This window comes from Sprattus sprattus (assembly GCF_963457725.1).
Source record: "Sprattus sprattus genome assembly, chromosome: 10".
Lineage (NCBI taxonomy): Eukaryota > Metazoa > Chordata > Actinopteri > Clupeiformes > Clupeidae > Sprattus > Sprattus sprattus.
Window position 1 is genome coordinate 22,268,633 of NC_137908.1, and position 19,272 is coordinate 22,287,904.

Below are 19,272 nucleotides of genomic sequence, written 5' to 3' on the forward strand. Positions count from 1 at the left end.
GTTGACCTGTCTAAATGTTGAACTGTTTATTTGTATTGCCTTATGGCAGTAGGGTTTTTTAAACATTATCAACTAACTAGCCTTTGTATTATACTACATGTTTAGGAGCAGTTACTTGTGAAATGTAACAATCATTCCCTCAGAATAAAGCTCCAGAATAATGATACAGAAATGATGTATTCATTCCATGTCAGCTCAATTTCCAAGGATATTTCTGCAGCAGATTTAGTATTCTGATAAAAGATTTGGTGAGCAATGGTGCAATATTTCACCTGAATTACAATCTGTTTATATGCAGAGAACAATAGGCAATAGGATCCTGTTTGTTTCTCCTTACTGAATCCCAAGCATTTCCATGGGCATTCGGAGCTTCATAATATGCAATAGTCACAAATTAAAATACAAATTGTGATGTTTTCCCTAATGAGTTTTAAAAACTAAACTCTAGAAAGTGATTCAGCTGGAATCAGGCTAAAACTAATTATTTTTTAATTCATGAAAGAAGAAATAAAAAAGCAATCACCGGAACTTCTTGTTGAATTGACATGGAATGATTCCCTTACTAGATTCAGAAAGAACCAAATAATAATTCAGATTGAACCCCTGTTATTAGAATACTAGAACTGTTTGTAGTGTGATGACAGTAAGTTTTAATTATATCAGTTGTATTGTTTTGTAAAATATTTATGTAGGTATTTGCCTCATATGTCAGGAAATGAAAGCGACAAACTCGTGCATATTCTAGACCCTAAATATTTTCACAAACTATCTCTTAGAGTACGTACTAACTTAACTGGAGGACATTCATCTATATATACTACCTACCATTTGTATTTAGCTCTTATTATGCACGTAACCTTTTAACTGTATGCCTGATTTTCAAAAACAATTCTTTCCATAGGCCAAAAATTTTACAATTGTACAGTAGTCTTCCCAAAATTGGTACAGATAAGTCACATACAATTACCATTTTGATTTTTGAAAGTGTTTGTCCATCACAGCCCATCCAAATTGGTGGTGAAGCAGGAAGATAGTCATCTCAGCAACTGTATGATTTATGCACTTCAAACTTGGTATATGGACCCTTTCCTTAGGGGGGTTGCTGTTTTAAGCAAAAACACATTTTTCCTATTTGTTTCTGAAACCTTTCTGAAAAATGTCAGTAAAGCCTCACGGAAGTTATCAGACAGAACTGTCCGTTACAGCGTACTGAGTGTGGCGGCGAATTCGCCCAACATTAAAGCCGCATAATGGAAGAATTGCTAATCGCTAACGAGATGCTAGCGGCTAAAACTAGCGAAACTTCTTGAAATGTGCTTTCTTTGACACTATGACAAACTAGTTAGTCAACAACTGTCCTAACACAGTCAAATATCAAGCAAATGCAACACAAAACATAGCAAGACGGCAAATAAGCTAATTACTAGTTCGGCAGACAGTAGAAACCGGGCGGCTTCAGGCAAACCTACATAACGCAGTAATATGCCTACGGATCCTGGTATGGCAATAGCACGGAAGCGATTCTCCATATTAAAAGTCTTTGTAGCGCCCCAATTTTTTTTAAGCTGTTATTTTAAAGTAAAACTGCTTATCCTAACCCTAACCCTAAAGTACAAGTACTGCATAATGCCACTTTAAGTGAGCTCATATCTCAGCCAATCTTTGGTCAATTGACATAACATTTTGTGTGAGTGCTTCTGACCATTTCCTTGACATAGTCACATCAAGTGTCAGTGGTAACTATGCCCTGCTGGGTTGATTTGTGCTTGCAGCTATATTAACTTCTTTGTTTTGTTTATTTTTGTCTTATCGTAATATTTGGAGAGTCTTGTTGTTGTGCTATTTTCAGAATCCTCTCTTTTGTAATACATTGTTGTAATTAAATATATTGTATGAGACCTATTGTGCCATATGAGAAGATGCTATTTATATCATTCATGTGTATATGTGACCCTTCCAACTATACTTTCTTCCTCAAATAAACCTGCTCTAAAGCTCTACTGACCTCTGACAGGAAATGTCATAAGTTATTGTTTTACATGTTGCAAGTATTTTTAGAAGTAAATAGGAATTCATTAGTAAGTTTGCAAGTATTTATTTCTAGTTCTTGGTTTTCTGATTAACCCTCGACATGCTTGTGTTTCATGTGCTGTAATTAGTCAGGCACAGGTAAAGAGCTGTTCCACCTCTGAGTGTCACTAGCTCTGCCAGGTCCTATCCTGATTGTTCATTGTTTTTTCACAAGATAAAAAGCAGTTGGTCTGATCTTATTCATACATGTTTATTTGAGCCTGTCTCAACTGAACACTCTCCAGATGTCTCAGAGCAGACACACCCAGAGTACTGGGTGTCTCACTTCAGACACTTTCCAAAAGCTTTCTTGATGGTTGCTATCACGACTGCACAGCAACATGTGAAATACATAGGCCTACTTCATGTCAAACTACCATGCGGCAAATTAAACTGATCTTCTGGCAGTATAAAACCGAGAGTGATATCGCTTAGAAGATTATCAGTTTTCACTGAGATCATGCACAACTATGTGTTTTGACAGGTAATCTAAAATAAATAATTTCCTTGATGAGTGCATAAACTACGTTAGTAATCAAAATCAGAGTTTATAGTTTCAGAAATGCATGTATGTGTGCCAGCTCTGCATGTATGTGTGCCAGCATGTGTGCTATTCAAGGGAGAGTCTTGTACACAGAAGATTCTCTTGTGTCAATAGATGTCAGAGTTGTGAGCAAGTGGCCACACAGATATTTTGAAGCAGCAGGGAAGTAAAGGGGACTTGTGAAAGGAAAGCTGTGTGGTGAGAAAGAGAGGGGATGGTCAGAAACCTGAAGTTAAAAGAAACTTGAAAAAGAACAGGCATGAGAGTAGTGCTTGGACTGGGTCTTTTTCAGGGGTGCCAAGCAACACCGTCTGATCAAGGGGTTCACAGCGGCTGTAAATGAGGTCAGCCTGGTAGAGTGTTTTATAGTCCATTTGAAGAAAAAGGTTTAGTGTGGAGAACATAATAGTGGATAATTAGAGTGTGTGCTATTCTCAAAGCAATTATTACTGAAGAATGCGATAAGTATGTGGGGACATTATGTCCACAGCTTGGTATTTATGTGTGAGTGCCTTAAGCCTATGCTAAAGGTACAAATATTGTCAATGTTGTTAAGAAATTAGTTAAGAGAGATGTTACATGGATGTTGCATAGATGTTTTTGTGGCATTTATTTAATCATGATGCAATTAGGGAGCGAGGGTATGTGCATTATAAAAAAAATATATAAATCATCTGCCGGTCAGTCTCTCTGTCTTTGATCTGCTTTGAGTTTGCATTGGAGTTTCACCATTACTTAGATGGGTGGAGGAGGCCTTTGGATAATTATAATGGACTGCAGTGATAGACACTGACATTGCCAGATGCACTTCAGAGGGGGAGAGACGTGGTGTGATGTGGTATGAGTTGAGTATACACACCTATACCCAAATATTGACTGAATGTCCACTTTAATGCAGTCACCTAAATGTTACAAACAACATGCACTGCTGATGTCAAGCTTAATATGAACACTAAATCCTCATCTGGTTCAAATTATAGATCAACAAAGGATACCCTTCCTATACAAACCACTGACACACACGCATATTTGGACTTTAGTCAACCCCATGTCCTTATCATTCTCAAGAAACCATCTTGTTTTACCATTTTATCTTCTGGACAAACTCCTCCGTCAAACACAAATGAAAGAAAAGTCTAACTTGCATGTTTCAAATGGTTGGCCAAAAAAGCAAGTCTGTGAGTGTCAGTGTATGTACATGTGTTCATGCTGAGGAGAAACACTGGCGAGATGGAAAGGTGACCTTCAAAATAATCAGTGGGGGATAAACATACAGGAAGTTCAACTGATTTCACTGCACTTGGCGAAACTCCAGACCTGTTTCCCTGACAACTTTCTTCTATTTGAGGTAAGCCATAAAACTAAGAATAACCAGACTGCTTACTTTACTTCTGAAAATATTTTAACTATTTCTCATATTACATTTTCTACCAGTGACATCATTCATAGTTATCCTGTTGGTCTGATGAGGTCAAAAAGAATTAATTAGATATGAGAAATAGAGCAAGGGGATAAATATAATAGTGAGGTAATGAAGCAGTCAATAGCTCCGCCATTCATTTTGAGAACTGATTGTCACTTTCAAACATTTTGAATTCTTAAGGCTGGCTGAGAAATCACTGAGGCACACTAAGATAGGAGCTAATATTGCGTACTGCCACTTTTTGTTGTATTCAGTGGAAGTTGGCAAATTCAGCAAAATACTCTCATGTCCCTCCAGTACCAGCTGTCTTGTCCAGTGTATGCACTCAAAAAACAAACAAACAACTGTGTCCCTTCCACAGTTCTGGCTCTGTGAATGAGAAATAAAACAAACAAATCAACATGTTGCTTCTGGAGCCCAGCAGGGGAGGGTGTTGGACTAGCTGTTCAGCTCAAATATCGACAACCTTTTGCAAGAATTGAGGACTGAGCCTTTAACTGTAAATGTTGCCATCAGTCGTAAGACCATCAAATTGTTGAATGCAGGATGATGATTCGGATGTGAGTGGCACAGTCTAGCATACCTGGCAAAGTTGTCCCTCCATTGTCTTCTCTGTAGGTTCACCAGATATAAATGATATTATATTTGTGACATCACCGGCACAACATGAGGTGAACTTACCTGTGCGTATGTCTGTCCTGTTTTGAAATGTGTACACTGCCACCTACTGGATGCTTGTGTCAGAACAGCCAGTGTTCAATTTCTTTGCTGCTGAATATTGCAAATCTCTTTACTTGCTTAACATTGTTCATCAAAGAAAAGGCTCTTGTAAGGAATGTAATTAAAGAAGCTAGAAGAAAAGAAAAAGCTTGGAGACAATATTGCTCAAAATAGGAAGAGAAACACCACTAAATTATGTTTGAAAAAGGTAAAAACCCCAAAAGCTGGAAAGGGCAATTCTTTTTCCCCTTTTCAAAGCCAGGAAAGGCCCATCTAATCCAGGGAATTGCTGTCCAGTAGGATTAATTTCTCATATAGGGAAATTAATGGAGAAACGACTAAACAACTAAACATTTTTTTTTTTTTTTTAAGTTTTTGGCATTGCGTCTTTAAACAGTCAGGTTATATAGTAATTGAACATGTAAAGTACCCTGTGGAGAGAAATAAAATAGAAAATAAAAATCACTTTTTTATCAAAGTGCAAATGTTATGTTTTTTTATGAAGAGAGACACTCCTGCCCTGTAGGGGGCGGCATGGGCATACAAGTTCACTGTAGTCCGTCAATAAAGAAGTAGTTTTGTTTACCTCGGAAGTCAAGTCACGTACCTTCCCGCGTGAAGTTTATCAGTGTCTTGTTATTGTCAGTGTTGTGTAAAACACACAAAAACAATACACATTCTCGGATAATAGTCTACCCAAAGAGATAATAAAGATAATAACTTCATGCTACGAGGTGATCTCGCTCCAGCAGGTAAATAGCCAGCGTTAGAAGATTTTATGTCAATGTTACTCATATTGGTAACTTAACGTTTAGACGCCTCAAGGTAAGTAGCTAGAAAGTAGCTAGCTAACTTATCTAACCTACACTTAACAGCTCATCGGCGTTATAGCCCAACTTGGCTCGTCAGGAATGTAATCATGATGTAATGTTAAACTGTTTTCAACGATTTGGATAGTAGTAGTGTTACATTTGAAAACGAGACCGTAATATTGTCTTTTGACGATTTTTCAAGAAAAAGTATATGCAATCATATAGTATGGGTAAATAGGCTGGTAGGCAGTATGTAGGCCTACATAAGATTTATCAAGCAACATAGAAATTGTGCATAACGATTTTATGAGAATGTGCAGTTTTCAGCAGTGGGTCACATGAAACGACACCCCACAGTGGAATAGTCTAGAGTAGGAGGGGAAAAAAAGAAATAAAGTGAGTGGATAGAGGATAATTGCCTTATATGCATGTACAGTATAAAGTCATTAGTTATCACCGAATTCTTCAGCAAGTGGTTAAGTATAATATGCTTTTCTCGTTTTTAGAATGACCACAACTCCAGCCATTTCTCCTGTCCTATTCTTGGACTGTAAAGGAGAGCCGATGCGATTCTTCATACGGCCGGGACCTGCAAAAGCCCAACTTCATGATGTGATCACAGCTGGGGGTGGGTTTCTATGCCGGTCCGGGGAACCAGCCATTCTGCTGGCAGATCCAAAGGATGTGCTAGACATCTCAGACAAGGGCGGACATTTCCATGTCTCTACCCAGTACATATGGGACTGTGTGAAGAAGAACCAGCAGTTAGATGAGATGAATTACAGGCTGAGCCCCACACTGAAGATCCAGACAAGATCATCGCGATCTAAAGAAGGGGCGGTTGGACGATTGAGCTACACAGCAGAGGAGGACAAGGCCATTTTGAACTACATGTCAGAACGTCAGACAGAGGCAAAAGGCAACTGTGTGTGGAAGCTTATGGAAAAGCAGAAGATTACATCCCACACCTGGCAGTCCATGAAAGACCGTTATCTCAAACACTTGCGGGTCAGAGCAGCAAAGGTGAAGATAGGTCCGCTGGAGTTTGTGTCTGTGCCTAAACCTCAGAGAGATACTGAACAGCAAGTGCTGTTGGAGAGCGCCATCCCCGTTAAGTTATCTGAGAATGAGCCTGACACCTTGTCTGGGGCTGATCCAACTGTAGTCCCAGGGACAGCTGACGAAGAAAGGTCTGAGCACCCTGCTGAAGAGTCACCGGAAGGAGATGAAATTGCAGCTCCTGCTCCAGAACAACCGACTACTGGAGAATTCCTTGAGGAAGACATGGTAGCAGTGCCCGAAGATGAACACAGAGAATCATCTCCTAAAAGATCCAAACTCGATGCAGGTGAAAGGAATGGAAATTCAGGGACGAGTGGTGAGTAATGCACAATGTACATTGGCTTCATTTTTTTTTTTATTCGTTGTTTAGATCCACTTTTTTATATTTGGGTATGTTCTTGCAGCCTTCTGATCAGGAGCATATCTCCCCCAGTAAGACTTATTTTTGGTCTAGCTGTGTCATTCCCAAATGCACTAAAGTGTTATTTTATGTCTTAAATCGTCCATTGGATTCCGATTGAGTTAGTGACAAAACAAAGCAAGCTCTATCGCTCATATACATTTTGCTTTATTTAACTTAATACACCCATTAGGGAAGGACACAATATGTTTAACATAAGTGAAATCCTATGCAACCTCCTGCTTAGTTTTCCATGACTCTGTGGTCAAGAAAACTGATAAAAACCAATCCAAATTTAGCATTTTATCTAAATGCTACTTTTTCAAGAACTGTAAATAGGCCTAGATCATGCCTAGAAACTGGAAATAAGCTGGAAACTGCTGGTTTCCAAACTATAATTCCAGTGAGTAACCAGACTTTTTCCAGGCTATATGTTGCTACTTTCTTTTAGAAAATAAGATACTAGAAACTGCTAGTACACTGTAAAAAAAGACTATCACCAACCTCTTAACAAACAGTTTTACATTCCTTGAGTATTGAAGAATGAATTGGGACAAGGGACTTCCACTTCATGGCCCCACGCCACCTGAAATTCATGTTTTGGACCATGCAGATCTACGGCTTGAGGATTTGTTCTTTTTATTTTCGCTCCATCAACACAGGTGGGATTTCCTCCAGTCCCATTGTGAAGTGAAAGCCTGTTTGAGATATCCCTAAGTGGAACAGACTCTTTCATACTGAAACATACATGTTTTAAGCACAATAATGTTCTGTTTACTACAGGACCTTGGAGTGAGGTGACTTCTAAAGCAGGAGGTTTGCAGTCATCAAAGAAATCTACACCAATGAAGAGGAGGCTGGGTATTCTTGACCGGGCAGTGAGAGAGTTTCGTAATTCCCTTTGGGTAAGAGACTGACCCATATTGCTCATATTTTGCTGAAACAAAAAAAATGGCGCTTGCTGTTGTCTTCCACTCACTTTGCATTAAACCAATAAGCCTCATTCATTGCACGCTCCACCCATCAGTTTCAAGGCAGTATGGACAACCCACCCCAGAGTAGGTACTAAATTCTCCTCAGAAAATGGCCCTACACAAAAGGGTCCTACAGGGATGGTTCCTACAGTGGTAATGTGCACAAGGGTTCGAGGCGGACAAAAGGGGCCTTTGAGTTCCTGTGGTAGAAAAACAGCTGTACATTTAATGTACTAACTTGGTTCGATTCAGAGACAGGGTTGAGGCAGCAAAGAAATGCTACAGGAGGGTCTCCTTTCACGACGTGGTTGCAGAATGTATTCAGGTATTGGTCCAGGTGTTCATGACCATAAGCATGGCTCACAACCTCCCTCATGCACTCCCCATCTCTGGAATAGTCCCTGCCAAGCTTGTGTTTTACACATCAGGCTCTTTCCAACCCTGAGCACTATCTCTGGGATGTCCTAAACATCTCAATGTATCTACACATGCTGTCACTAGTGGCCTTGTTTTATACCAATAATACATTTTTATCACCACTCTTTCCCGGAAAATTGAAATGAAGACCTCAGTCTATCAACATTATGAGTAATCTACCAGTCAGTGCTGGGTTTTTGTTGTGGATCACTTTTTTCAACTAGTTATAAAATAAAGTTTCTTCAAGAAGAGTGCAGAGACTTGTTGAGTAGTTATGCCTTATTGAAGATCAACAAAAGAGGCAGTTCATGAAGTGTCTGAATAATTTTTATTTGAACCCCTCCTACCTTTTACCTCTCACTCCGTTATGTCATGCTAAGTGTGGCCTATCATTAAGGAACAGCGCCCTCCTAGCAACTTCCCACTATTATGTTGGGTTCCTGCTTTTCCTAGTTTAACAAAGTATGATGTGATGTAATCTAGGTTAATGGTGGTGCATCTTAAGGCTTACGGACACCATTTTGTGTAATGCTTCTTTATAGTTTTCTTGTTGATGCGCAAGCTTGCAAAATGGCTGATATTTAATGCATGAAACGAACATTGTTCCACATCCCTTGAGGCCATGTCACCACCTCAGGCCAATGATGCTGGTCCTACAACTGTTCTACACTGCTAAGCCAACAGAATCAGTTGGCAGTTGCTAGCTGTAGGGGTCTTTCCTTAGATGAGAATTTCCTTTCCCTGTGACTCACAAACTGACACTTCTTATAGGATTCTTCATTTAATGGCACCCAGTGCAACTTTAGAGGCTTGAGACTCGAAAAATAAACATTCAATTTCTAGTCTTTTTTACACGTAGTAAGTTTCAATAACTCCATACCATTACATATCGACATTCAAGGAGCAAAGATAAGACGTCGTTGTGTGGTGAGAACTGATAGAAAATCGTAAACAACAATCGCCAGTGGGGAGAGGCCATTTTTTCAAATCTTCCGACCGCACACGAACAAGATCGATGAGTCCCGAACGCTTCCGGAGTCTTATCACAGATCCTGTCACTGGTTCTGTTTGCGAATGCGCGAATCGAATAGCTCGCAAATAGTGACATCACGCGTTCGGAATTGCCGACGGGAATCCGTTACTGACTGGAATCCTGCTTTATTTATTGGTGGCAACAATAAATAAAGGGCTACGCTCTAGCAGCTAGTTTTAGCGCTCTTTTTAACACCCAAAGTATCAAATAATGATGCAAATGTACTAATATGGTGAAGTAAATGTCAATATCATAAAGATATCCAGAATATTTCCATTTTGATGCCCTATTGTTGCACTGGGTGCCTTTAAAAAATATTGAGAAACTTGTCATTCAAACATGATCAACTTCTGGACCATAGAGCTTACAACCCTTAAGTCAGTTGTTAACACACAACAAAATGTATACAACACATAAACCTCATAATCCTTATTTCCTTTTCCTTTCATATACTTCATTCATCAAACATTGGTGATTACATAATCAGGTACATAATTCTTGCATGGGCAAGTCCATATGGTAGTCATGCCCATGTACTTTGCGCACAATAGAGGGCACCAATGTGGAGAGGTCAAAGTGGTCTGGCTGGGTTTTCATTTCTGATTGGTCGTTGGTTCCGTCTTCACCTTTAGTGGAGGAATGTCTTGGTTGAACATCTATAGCCACAGGTTATAGAAATATGAAGGCGTAAAGAAAACATCTATAGGTATAGCCACAGGTTATAGAAGTATGAAGGCGTAAAGAAAACATCTATAGCCACAGGTTATAGAAGTATGAATGCATAAAGAAAACATCTATAGCCACAGGTTATAGAGGTATGAATGCGTGAAGAAAAAATAGTTTTAAAAGCTAGTGGCAGAACGGTGGGATGTTTGTCTGTAACTCTGTTACTGTTATAATGAAGTTCTTATTACTGCCTCACACTTCTGAAGGATCTTTTCTTGCTTCATAGTGGGCACTCTTTAAAGACACCTACAGCTTTATCATCATCTTATTTATTTATTTATTTTTGAATGAGCATTATTGGAAGGATGGTAAACTGTTTCAGAAATCCCACAAACTAGTCTTTAGATTCTAATGAGATTAATGAAGAACCTCTTTCTGTTCTATGTATTCTTGCTGTCTGCCTAAATGTTTAAGCATGTTGTTCTATGTTAATTGGTTTCAACTGTTTGTTTAGAATGAAGATAACAGCAATCCTCAGATGATCCCCTCTGACCCTTCACAGTCAGACAGTGAGACTGAGATATTTCACAAGGCTCGGGAACAAGAGGAGGCTGATATACCTCCACGTCAGAAGAAAAGTACGGAATCTGAGTGTACTGGTCAGGACATGACAGCGGCCAATGGGGAGGGCACCAAGACTAGTAATGCAATGCTAAGTTCCTGCAGGAGCCACCTGTTCCTGTTTGAGGGTGAGTCACAAGAGGATGACTTCAGCCAGGCCTCACAGGAAGAAGGCTGTTCTGCACACCCTGTGGATTTGGAGGGAGAAAGGCTAGTGTTGGGCTTGATGAAAGGTTGCAGTAAGAACCTACTTGAAGTCACTAAAACACTGCTAAAGACAAGTGGTGATATCGCATTAGCACAGCACCACCTTCTGCAGGGGACTTTACCTAGACCGCTTTGGAGTCAGAAGGAGGACCAGCTTCTGTTGTCAGCAGATCCAATCTATAAGTGTCGACTCCATAAGAAATATGGAAAGGACGGGGTGTCTGCCAGGGTCTCTTTTCTACAAGCAGAATGACTTGGAATCAGCTATGTTCAAAATCTTAAAAATAAGAAGCAGAATTTATTTTTATTTAAATGATATCTGTCCGTTTTAAATGGTTATTGTTGAATAATAAATGGAGGCATTGCCATAATATTGCTAATGTTAAGTCTATATTTTCAGGTGATATAAATAGCAATAACATCTGGTATTTTAATGCAAAATGTGCCGTTTGCTTGTGCTTACATATTGGTCTACATGTTTCATTGTACTATTCCTATTCAGCGACATCAACTTTCTAGTTAATTGGACCAGTGAGCCATTAAGTTTATAATCATGATTTTAGCTTGTTTAACATGATGAGTGTGGCTAGCATTGAACAGCTGTAATGGCCGTCACGTGGACATACGTGTAAGGGTTGAGATTCGCGTTTTTGCATCTCTGAAACGTTTTTGGTCTAACCGACGCTCCATGACTTGGAATCTCGTAAAGAAGAGGTATAGTGTTGACACAATTTAAAGGGTTGTCTTAAAAATTAATTGTTTCATTTCACTGAGCGGAGGGCGTCCTCACTTTGGATGTAAACAACTGATGAAACGTGCACGGTTTTAGATACCAGCGTCGTTTTCTCAAGGCCCCGGGTGAGTATCTACTTATTGCTAAGAGCTAACCAGGTAGCTGTAAATATGAGGCTAAGCAGAGGTTCAATGGCTGTCACTGTTATGGACGTATCCTAAACCATTGACACCCTGGAAAGTATCCCAGCTAGCTTGTATCTTATTCGAATTGTACAGTTCCGATTACGGTTTGACTTGAGTTGAATCAAGGAGCTGAAGATTTTTATGAAATGGGTCTGCATATCATTGGGTTGTCCACCCGCAAGCCATAATTTAGCCTGCTTGCTAGCTACCTCCTATTGATGTTGGTGGTCTCAGTCTCTCACCTCTAACATCATATCTATACGAACTGGGGAAAGCAAGTGAGTTCAGAATAATACGTTAGTGAGTACAATGTGTAAGCAGTTTTGGCGACGGTAGCTAACGCTAATGTCAGACCATTTGAAAGACAGTGTTCAACGTTATACAAGCTGTCATAATAAATTACCCTGACGTTAGACCAAACTGTTAGTATCAAACTGGCTAGTTTGAAGTTTACAATGAGATCTTGGCAAAATGAACATGCAGTTCATACATGACATATAAGAATGTTTCGAACGGTCATATTGTAGATTCACACTACAATGGAATTACACCAGTATTGTGTATAGCTGAGAACTGTAAACCACACGAAATTAGACGACTAACAGTAACACATAAATATTCCCTTTGCCATAAATGGGCGTAAGCAGGTTGGGGTTGAAAAAAAGTACCGATACTTAGTGCAAAGAGTCACGGGAGAGCTACTTTTCAGTTTTGCAAACTCAAGAGGATAAACAAGTTCGTGTGGTAGCATATGTCCAATCACTTTCTCATTACGGTCCATTTTCACTTCTCAATGAATGCATTGATCATTGTGAAACTTAAAAGTACTTTGTTCAATTCAAAACCGCTGTTTTATATTGACTGTGTGTATCCCTAAAAGCTGTGCTCTGCAACAAAAGAGCAACATGAGCTCAAAGGGGGGAGGCACAGCCTTGAGCCGTCGTAACTACCGCCTGGCCTCTGACAGTGAGAAACCCAAAGCCACAGGTGAGCTCTATACTCTGTGTATAGCCTGAAGTTTTTTTATTGTAATTTATGTTCAACAGATGAAACATGTTAGCCCTTTTCATTGTTGGTTGTACTTGGTTTTGCAATAACAAATAAAATGGTCCCTTATCAATGCTTGAATTGGAATCTGCTGGTTACATAAACTATAGAAAATATTTTGTTGAAAATGTTGTCTCTAGTGTGGAGGTGTTACACAAGTTCTGATGTTAATTTACCTTGAAGGGGCACAGATGTTTGTGCACCACTACACTTTATGTGTCTGTTATATTGAGATAGTTGTGTGAATTGTATACAGTTTGCTGGTACCTAGAGGCTAGCACAAGGCTTAACATTGGTGCTGTTGTCTTTATTTATTGATGAGTCACAGCTAGTCAAAGCCTTTAAAGTATGCCTCTAACATGTTTATGAGTAGAGATCAAACTGACTGTTAAACTGCAGTGGAGGAACTATTTATCTCTGAAATTAAGAGGTTAAGTTAGTTATAATAACCAATTAGGCCTGTGAATTCATTTGAAAATTCTGTGGCACAACAAACTACAGGGAAGGATCAGAAAAAAACTCATACATACCTTGAGGCAGTGAACACAACACTTCATGTTCTACAAGTTTGCTCCTTTAACTTTATCTGTGTAGTAACGTGTGTTGTAGTGTTGGGTTGGGTAAGAGTCATAACTGTCTACATTGGAGTTTATCTTTCGAGGTTTCTGGCCCCACTGAGCATATGTGTTTGGAGATATGAGCTATGCCTGTGTTCCTTGTAGGAATTGTGAATGAGAAGCTGCTGAGTGACTACCTGCACCATGTATTCCCCTCGTCCTGCAAATATGGACTCACATCAGCTGCATACAGGTTGAATACATTTTTGAATAAAGCGCCTCAAACTCAGTAGTCCCAGCAAACTTACACTTCATTTTCCAGAAGGTAGCAGTGTAATTCAATAGCCATGTACTCACTGTAGTACAACAAAGCAAAACACAGAACACTGTATTATAGTTGGTTAGTTTTAAAACGTTTACACACAAAACTTTTACACGTGTGGATTTTATGCCAAATAACATATTGACAAATTATGAATAAACAGTAGTTTACGACGAGTATTCAAGTCCTCTTCCAGGAACCATGGTTGTGATGTAAAAGAAACATATATGTTAAATACATTTATTGTTTTTGCTTTTTTTTGCTACTTCAAATGTTAAAAGCTTAAACAATATCCTCTCAGGTCTGGTGATTGACCATCACAAGAATACCAATTTGAATGTGCAAGACATTGTAGGGAGTTAATAAAAGAGAGTAATTAAATATGCACAGCACAGGAATTGCAGTGTCATCTGTCACTTTGGAAGGAAAACATATTTTGGTATGGAGTTGGACAAGACAGTGCTCCTCCATTCTTATACTCAAGTCTCTATAGTCCACACCCAATTCTTAAGTAGAGTCATGTTTCTCTCTGCTCTATACATAGTGTGTGAGTAAGCCAAAGGTAAGATGAGCTGTTGATGTTGGCCATGGTTGACACCTCAGCTAGCTGTACTCTAACCCAGTTCACTGAAGTATTTTTAACTGCTCTAGATACCTCCTTCTTTACACACATCAGAAAGATATGATGAAGCAGTGTTTGTTGATCTGATTGGGTCAGAGGCAGCCTTTTAAATTATTATTTCACCCTGAATATGGGCAGAAGTTAGAGGAGCAGCAGTGTAACCCTTCCCCTGTCTACCATTACCTCCTTTTTCTTTTGACCTTAGAGTTGTCTGTGCGGGTGTTTATATGTGTGATGGATAGAGTATGAGCTTGACCTTAAAGTTGTCTGTGTGGATGTTTATAGGTGTGATAGATAGAATATGAGCTTAACCTTAGAGTTGTCTGTGTGTATGTATATATGTGTGATAGATATAATATGAGCTTGACCTTAGAGTTGTCTGTGTGGATGTTTATATGTGTGATAGATATAATATGAGCTTGCCTAGGTGCTAATGTCATGGTCATGTGACTATGACTAATGAAATGGTTCTGCTCTGTAGGAAAACTTTAACCTTCCAGGACCTGGAGGCCCACTTGGAGCACCTGCTGACAGAGGACGAGCTCACCGAGGATAGCAGAGGTCAGCTTCTTGTTCAGAAATGTGCCCATGCCTGCACAGGCACTTGCCTCACATCCAGATCATCACCCCAACATGTTTGTGATCTGATAAAAGGAATATTCCTGTAGAACATCATAAGTTTGTTTCTATCTTAGCCAGTGAATGCATGTAATCTGAACCTGCCCTAACACTCCTGCATGTTCACAATGGGCCATAAACCTGTTTGATTACTCTGCACACATGTTTGGAAATACCTGGGGTCTTACTTAGAGGGCTAAAATGGCTGGTTGTAATGGCAGCGCATGTGCATCCTAGCACAAAAAAGGAGATTGTTCAGAGAGAGAGGTAAAATATGGTATCAAAGGCACTGAGTGGGCAGAGCCAGACAGAAGTTAGTGACAGAAAGATTTGGTTAAGCCGACCAATAGCTTTGTTGAGCAATCCCTTTAATCTGAATGCATTAAAACGAGAATACAATGTAAGAAGATGGCAATGTCGCCCCAGGTTGTGTACAGTGTTCACCAGGAGCGCTTGTACAGAGAATAAGCCATAGTGCTTCTTCGCTTGTTCAAAACAATTACATTCTTTGAACAGTAATTGTATCTTGTCAGACATGTTTGAAAATGCCCGAGCCACATCCCCTTGAACTGACTTATCTTAATAATCGGTCAGTTTGAGCCTCTAAAAAAAGAGGCTCACTTAGATCACTTAGGTACTGAAATGAAAAATAAATATAGCTTACATCTTTGCTGAAATGGTAAATGTTGAGCACTGGGTCAAAGAGAGTGGACATATAAAGGTATTCATTTGTGTAACACAAGGCTACTGGACACTGTCTTTGGGATATACCATATCGTCAGTATATCTATACATAAAGAGAAAGAACCTGAGGCGCGAAACCTATGTGAATGGGGAATGCATAAGATATGAGGGGTTGCGAGCTACATGCTATGTTTATGTTGATGGATTTGAACACTAGGACCAACCTGAATGCAATCTTTCTGCATTCTGTTTTGCCCAAGAAAAGAGATCTTTCGTCATTTCTTCTTTTGCCATTGTCTAGAGTACAATATGTGGATGGCATTCGTTTACCGCCTGCCCCCTGAGCACTTAGTTCATTACGTTTGACAAATTCGACTACCTCTTCCCATATGCTTGAGTCTTTCAAGGGGTTAAACCTTTTAAACCAAACTACAAACTACTTATTTGTTTAAAGCCTGATAGGATATGTGTTACCCATAACACAGGTTTGCTCACATTGACAGAGATTACCTCTAGGTCAAATGTGTGAGAAAAAGACATTATAAGCGCCTGCCAAATATGCTGTTGATCCTGCACACTAAAATTGTTCCAAACTACTAAAGCATGGACTGTACAAGACCTCTGATATCTGTGATGACATGTCTGTGCGATGTGCACTCATTGTCCCAAGCGCCAACGTTATTAGACCTGCACTTGTTTGATATTCCCAGATGTGAGCTGAAAAAAGTAGTGGAAAAAATTGTCACAGTACAAATACCTCTTTGTATGTGAAGAAAATGAAAATTGTATTGTGATCTGTGAGTTCATACAATATTTGTTCACAGCTTCATTGGTATTTGAGGGGCTTCAATCAGACTTATTTCCTAAACCCTGTGGCAAAAAGCACCTAAAATAATGACCTTAAATAATCTGCTCTTTTCCTGTTGCTTATGTATCTCTCCCCTTGTCCTTCAAGATCAGGCAGTTGACGGACGTCTTGGTCCCCCGACGGTGGTGTTGGACCACACTAGTGGCTTTGAAGGCCTCCTCTTTGTTGATGATGATCTCCTTGGGGTAGGAACAAATTGTTCTTTGTAGAGATCTTGAAGCAAGATTGATCAAATCTGTGGTATGAAATACCTCCTGTTAAATTGTTTCAAACACATTATTTGCATGTATTTTGTTAAGTATTGTTGAGTTGCTCTGTTGATGAAATGTTTTTTCTTTATTGTGTTTTAAAAGCTTTAAATAGCTAATTTATATCTCTCCTCCCATTTGAACTAAAGGTTATTGGCCACAGCAATTTCAGCTCCATCAGAGCTACCACTTGTGTATTCAAAGGTAATTCTATGACTCACTTACTGCACTCTACCATTGGGGGTTAATTCACAAAACCTGCCTGTAAATCTGCATTGGCACACTGAAACATTGGCACACTAAACTTGAATTCATCACCAACGTGGCAGTAATCACTGCAAATGTGTTTAACTAATAACTAATAGAAATCGCCAAGCTAATGAAGTTATATATATTAATGATCCGTGTAATCTGACAGAAAAGGTTATAAAATGGTGTTGGCGTCTGAGCCTCTTGTTTTAAAGGGATCATTTAATGGAATAAACCTCCGGAAACTTTAAACAACAAAACCAGATTTGGGAGAGATTGTCTATGAGAGATGATCTTAAATGAAGTACCGAGCACACCAAGACCCAGGGTTCAAATTATAACCTGTGTTTCATGTGGTTCTGTAAATCTATGCCTAGAGTGCATATTTCTCTGTGAAGATGTACGAGGAAACTGCATGCTCTAGTGACATAGGCCTACAGTTGATTATACAGTGCCACTTGAAAGTATGTGAACCCCTTGAGCACTTAAGCGTTTTTTGTTGTTTTACCATGATTTTTCATTTTTTTATCACCAATTTTCCATAGATGAAATGTCAGGTTTATGTTTATCATTTGCATGTACTTGTTTAGAGGGAATTGTTTAAGTAGCCAAAAAACTACATGAAACATGGAATTAGTGTATTTTCAAAAGTAAGTGAACCCCCAGCTGCATTGGTAAAGTCATGCAGGTAACAGATTCGGTGAAACATATTTGGGTGCTTAATTAGTCAAATAAGAAAACCAATCAACTGAGACATCCTTAGGAAAAGGTTTGGGCATCACAGATTAAAAGAGAGAGGAAACCAACCAAACCACTGCAGTGCCACTGCAGTGCCGAGAGGAAACGAGATATCCGAGAACATCAGGAAGAAGGTTCTGACAGCCCATCAGTCTATATAAATCAGGTAAAAGTCAACCCACACATCACCTCTAAAGAGTTTCGGACCTCTCTGGCAGCATCTGGGGTAAATGTACATGGGTCTACAATCAGACGAAAATTGTTTGTTTTGATCGTGACCAAATAATTCTATCTCCGACTCATCTGTCCAAAGAAGGGACTTCCAGAAGGCCTTTGACTTATCCAAGTGCTCTCGAGCAAATTTGAAACGGGCAGTTTTGTTCTTTCTTGAGAGCAGAGGCTTCCTTCTAGCAACCCGATCATGGATGTCATGTCTATTCAATTTTCGTCTGATTGTAGACGCATGTACATTTACCCCAGATGCTGCCAGAGAGGTCTGAAACTCTTTAGAGGTGATGTGTGGGTTGACTTTTACCTGATTTATTCTTCTTATGGTGCTTCTTGGTGATGGTCTTGATGGGCGTCCACTTCTAGGCAGAGATGCGGTCATGTTGAATGCCCTACATTTCTAAATGATTTGTCTTGGATGGATGGATGGAGCTGGAATCTTTTGGTAATGGTCTTATAGCTTTCCCAAGACTGATGGGCTGTCAGAACCTTCTTCCTGATGTTCTCGGATATCTCGTTTCCTTTCGGCATTGTTGATCTGTGTGGGTACACCTTGGCACTACAGTGGTTTGGTTGGTTTCCTCTCTCTTTTAATCTGTGATGCCCAACCCTTTTCCTAAGGATGTCTTAATTGATTGGTTTGCTTAATTGACTAATTAAGCATCCAAATATGTTTCACCGAATCTTGTTTCCAGCTTGACTTCACCAATGCAGCTGGGGGTTCACTTACTTTTGAAAATACACTATTTCCATGTTTCATGTAGTTTTTTGGCTACTCAAACAATTCCCTCTAAACAAGTACATGCAAATGATAAACATAAACCTGACATTTCATCTAGGGAAAATTGGTGATGAAAAAAATGAAAAATCGTGGTAAAACAACAGAAAACTCTTAAGTGCTCAAGGGGTTCACATACTTTCAAGTGGCACTGTATATACAATTAGATTAAGGTCTTCCTTTAATTTAAGCATTCTAACCATTGATATGTGAAAAAAGGCATCAGATCAAAAGCAAGTCTATCCCTTATAAAACAAGCCAATTATTCAAAAGTCATTGTATAGATTACAGCGTTATTGATGCGTGATGGACACCCATCCTAAGTAGGTTTGTGAAAGTGAAAACATTGAAAAAATCAAGCTATAGCAAAATTTACTATCAATTTATTTCAAGACTTAATTTCACTATCACATTACTGTTGTATGCCTCACTACCGCAATATGCAG

The 19,272-nt window shown here is 39.3% G+C and overlaps 2 protein-coding genes across 4 annotated transcripts in view; both read left to right on the top strand.

Moving 5' to 3' along the window:
* The first annotated feature begins 5,377 nt into the window (after positions 1–5,377).
* On the top strand, positions 5,378–11,208 carry terf2ip (telomeric repeat binding factor 2, interacting protein). Of its 2 annotated transcripts, none has more exons than XM_080845550.1 (4): positions 5,378–5,509; positions 6,076–6,947; positions 7,815–7,936; positions 10,636–11,208. In XM_080845550.1, exons 2-4 carry the CDS (start codon positions 6,077–6,079, stop codon positions 11,200–11,202), a joined length of 1,560 nt encoding a protein of 519 aa, XP_080701676.1. In that variant the 5' UTR covers positions 5,378–5,509; position 6,076; the 3' UTR covers positions 11,203–11,208. The 2 variants fall into 2 exon arrangements, with proteins under 2 accessions (XP_080701676.1, XP_080701675.1); XM_080845549.1 differs by having other exon boundaries at positions 5,408–5,582.
* A 419-nt stretch (positions 11,209–11,627) lies between these two features.
* rnf123 (ring finger protein 123) overlaps positions 11,628–19,272 on the top strand; it is a 95,341-nt gene continuing 87,696 nt past the window's right edge. The window contains exons 1-6 of one of the 2 annotated variants that reach the window (XM_080845726.1): positions 11,628–11,807; positions 12,748–12,854; positions 13,637–13,724; positions 14,897–14,976; positions 16,673–16,770; positions 16,983–17,037. In XM_080845726.1, coding sequence (XP_080701852.1) covers positions 12,773–12,854; positions 13,637–13,724; positions 14,897–14,976; positions 16,673–16,770; positions 16,983–17,037 — 403 coding nt within the window. In that variant the 5' untranslated portion in view covers positions 11,628–11,807; positions 12,748–12,772. Of the gene's footprint in view, positions 11,808–11,884; positions 12,146–12,747; positions 12,855–13,636; positions 13,725–14,896; positions 14,977–16,672; positions 16,771–16,982; positions 17,038–19,272 lie in introns of those variants that run through there. The other variant, XM_080845727.1, reaches the window with a different exon arrangement.

What these genes read in the sequence shown, in the direction of transcription:
- terf2ip (XM_080845550.1), top strand. Translation starts at nt 6,077, where the DNA reads ATGACCACAACTCCAGCCATTTCTCCTGTCCTATTCTTGGACTGTAAA. An exon ending in TGGAAATTCAGGGACGAGTG is followed by an intron (nt 6,948 to 7,814) that starts GTGAGTAATGCA and finishes TGTTTACTACAG; the next exon opens with GACCTTGGAGTGAGGTGACT. An exon ending in AGTTTCGTAATTCCCTTTGG is followed by an intron (nt 7,937 to 10,635) that starts GTAAGAGACTGA and finishes CTGTTTGTTTAG; the next exon opens with AATGAAGATAACAGCAATCC.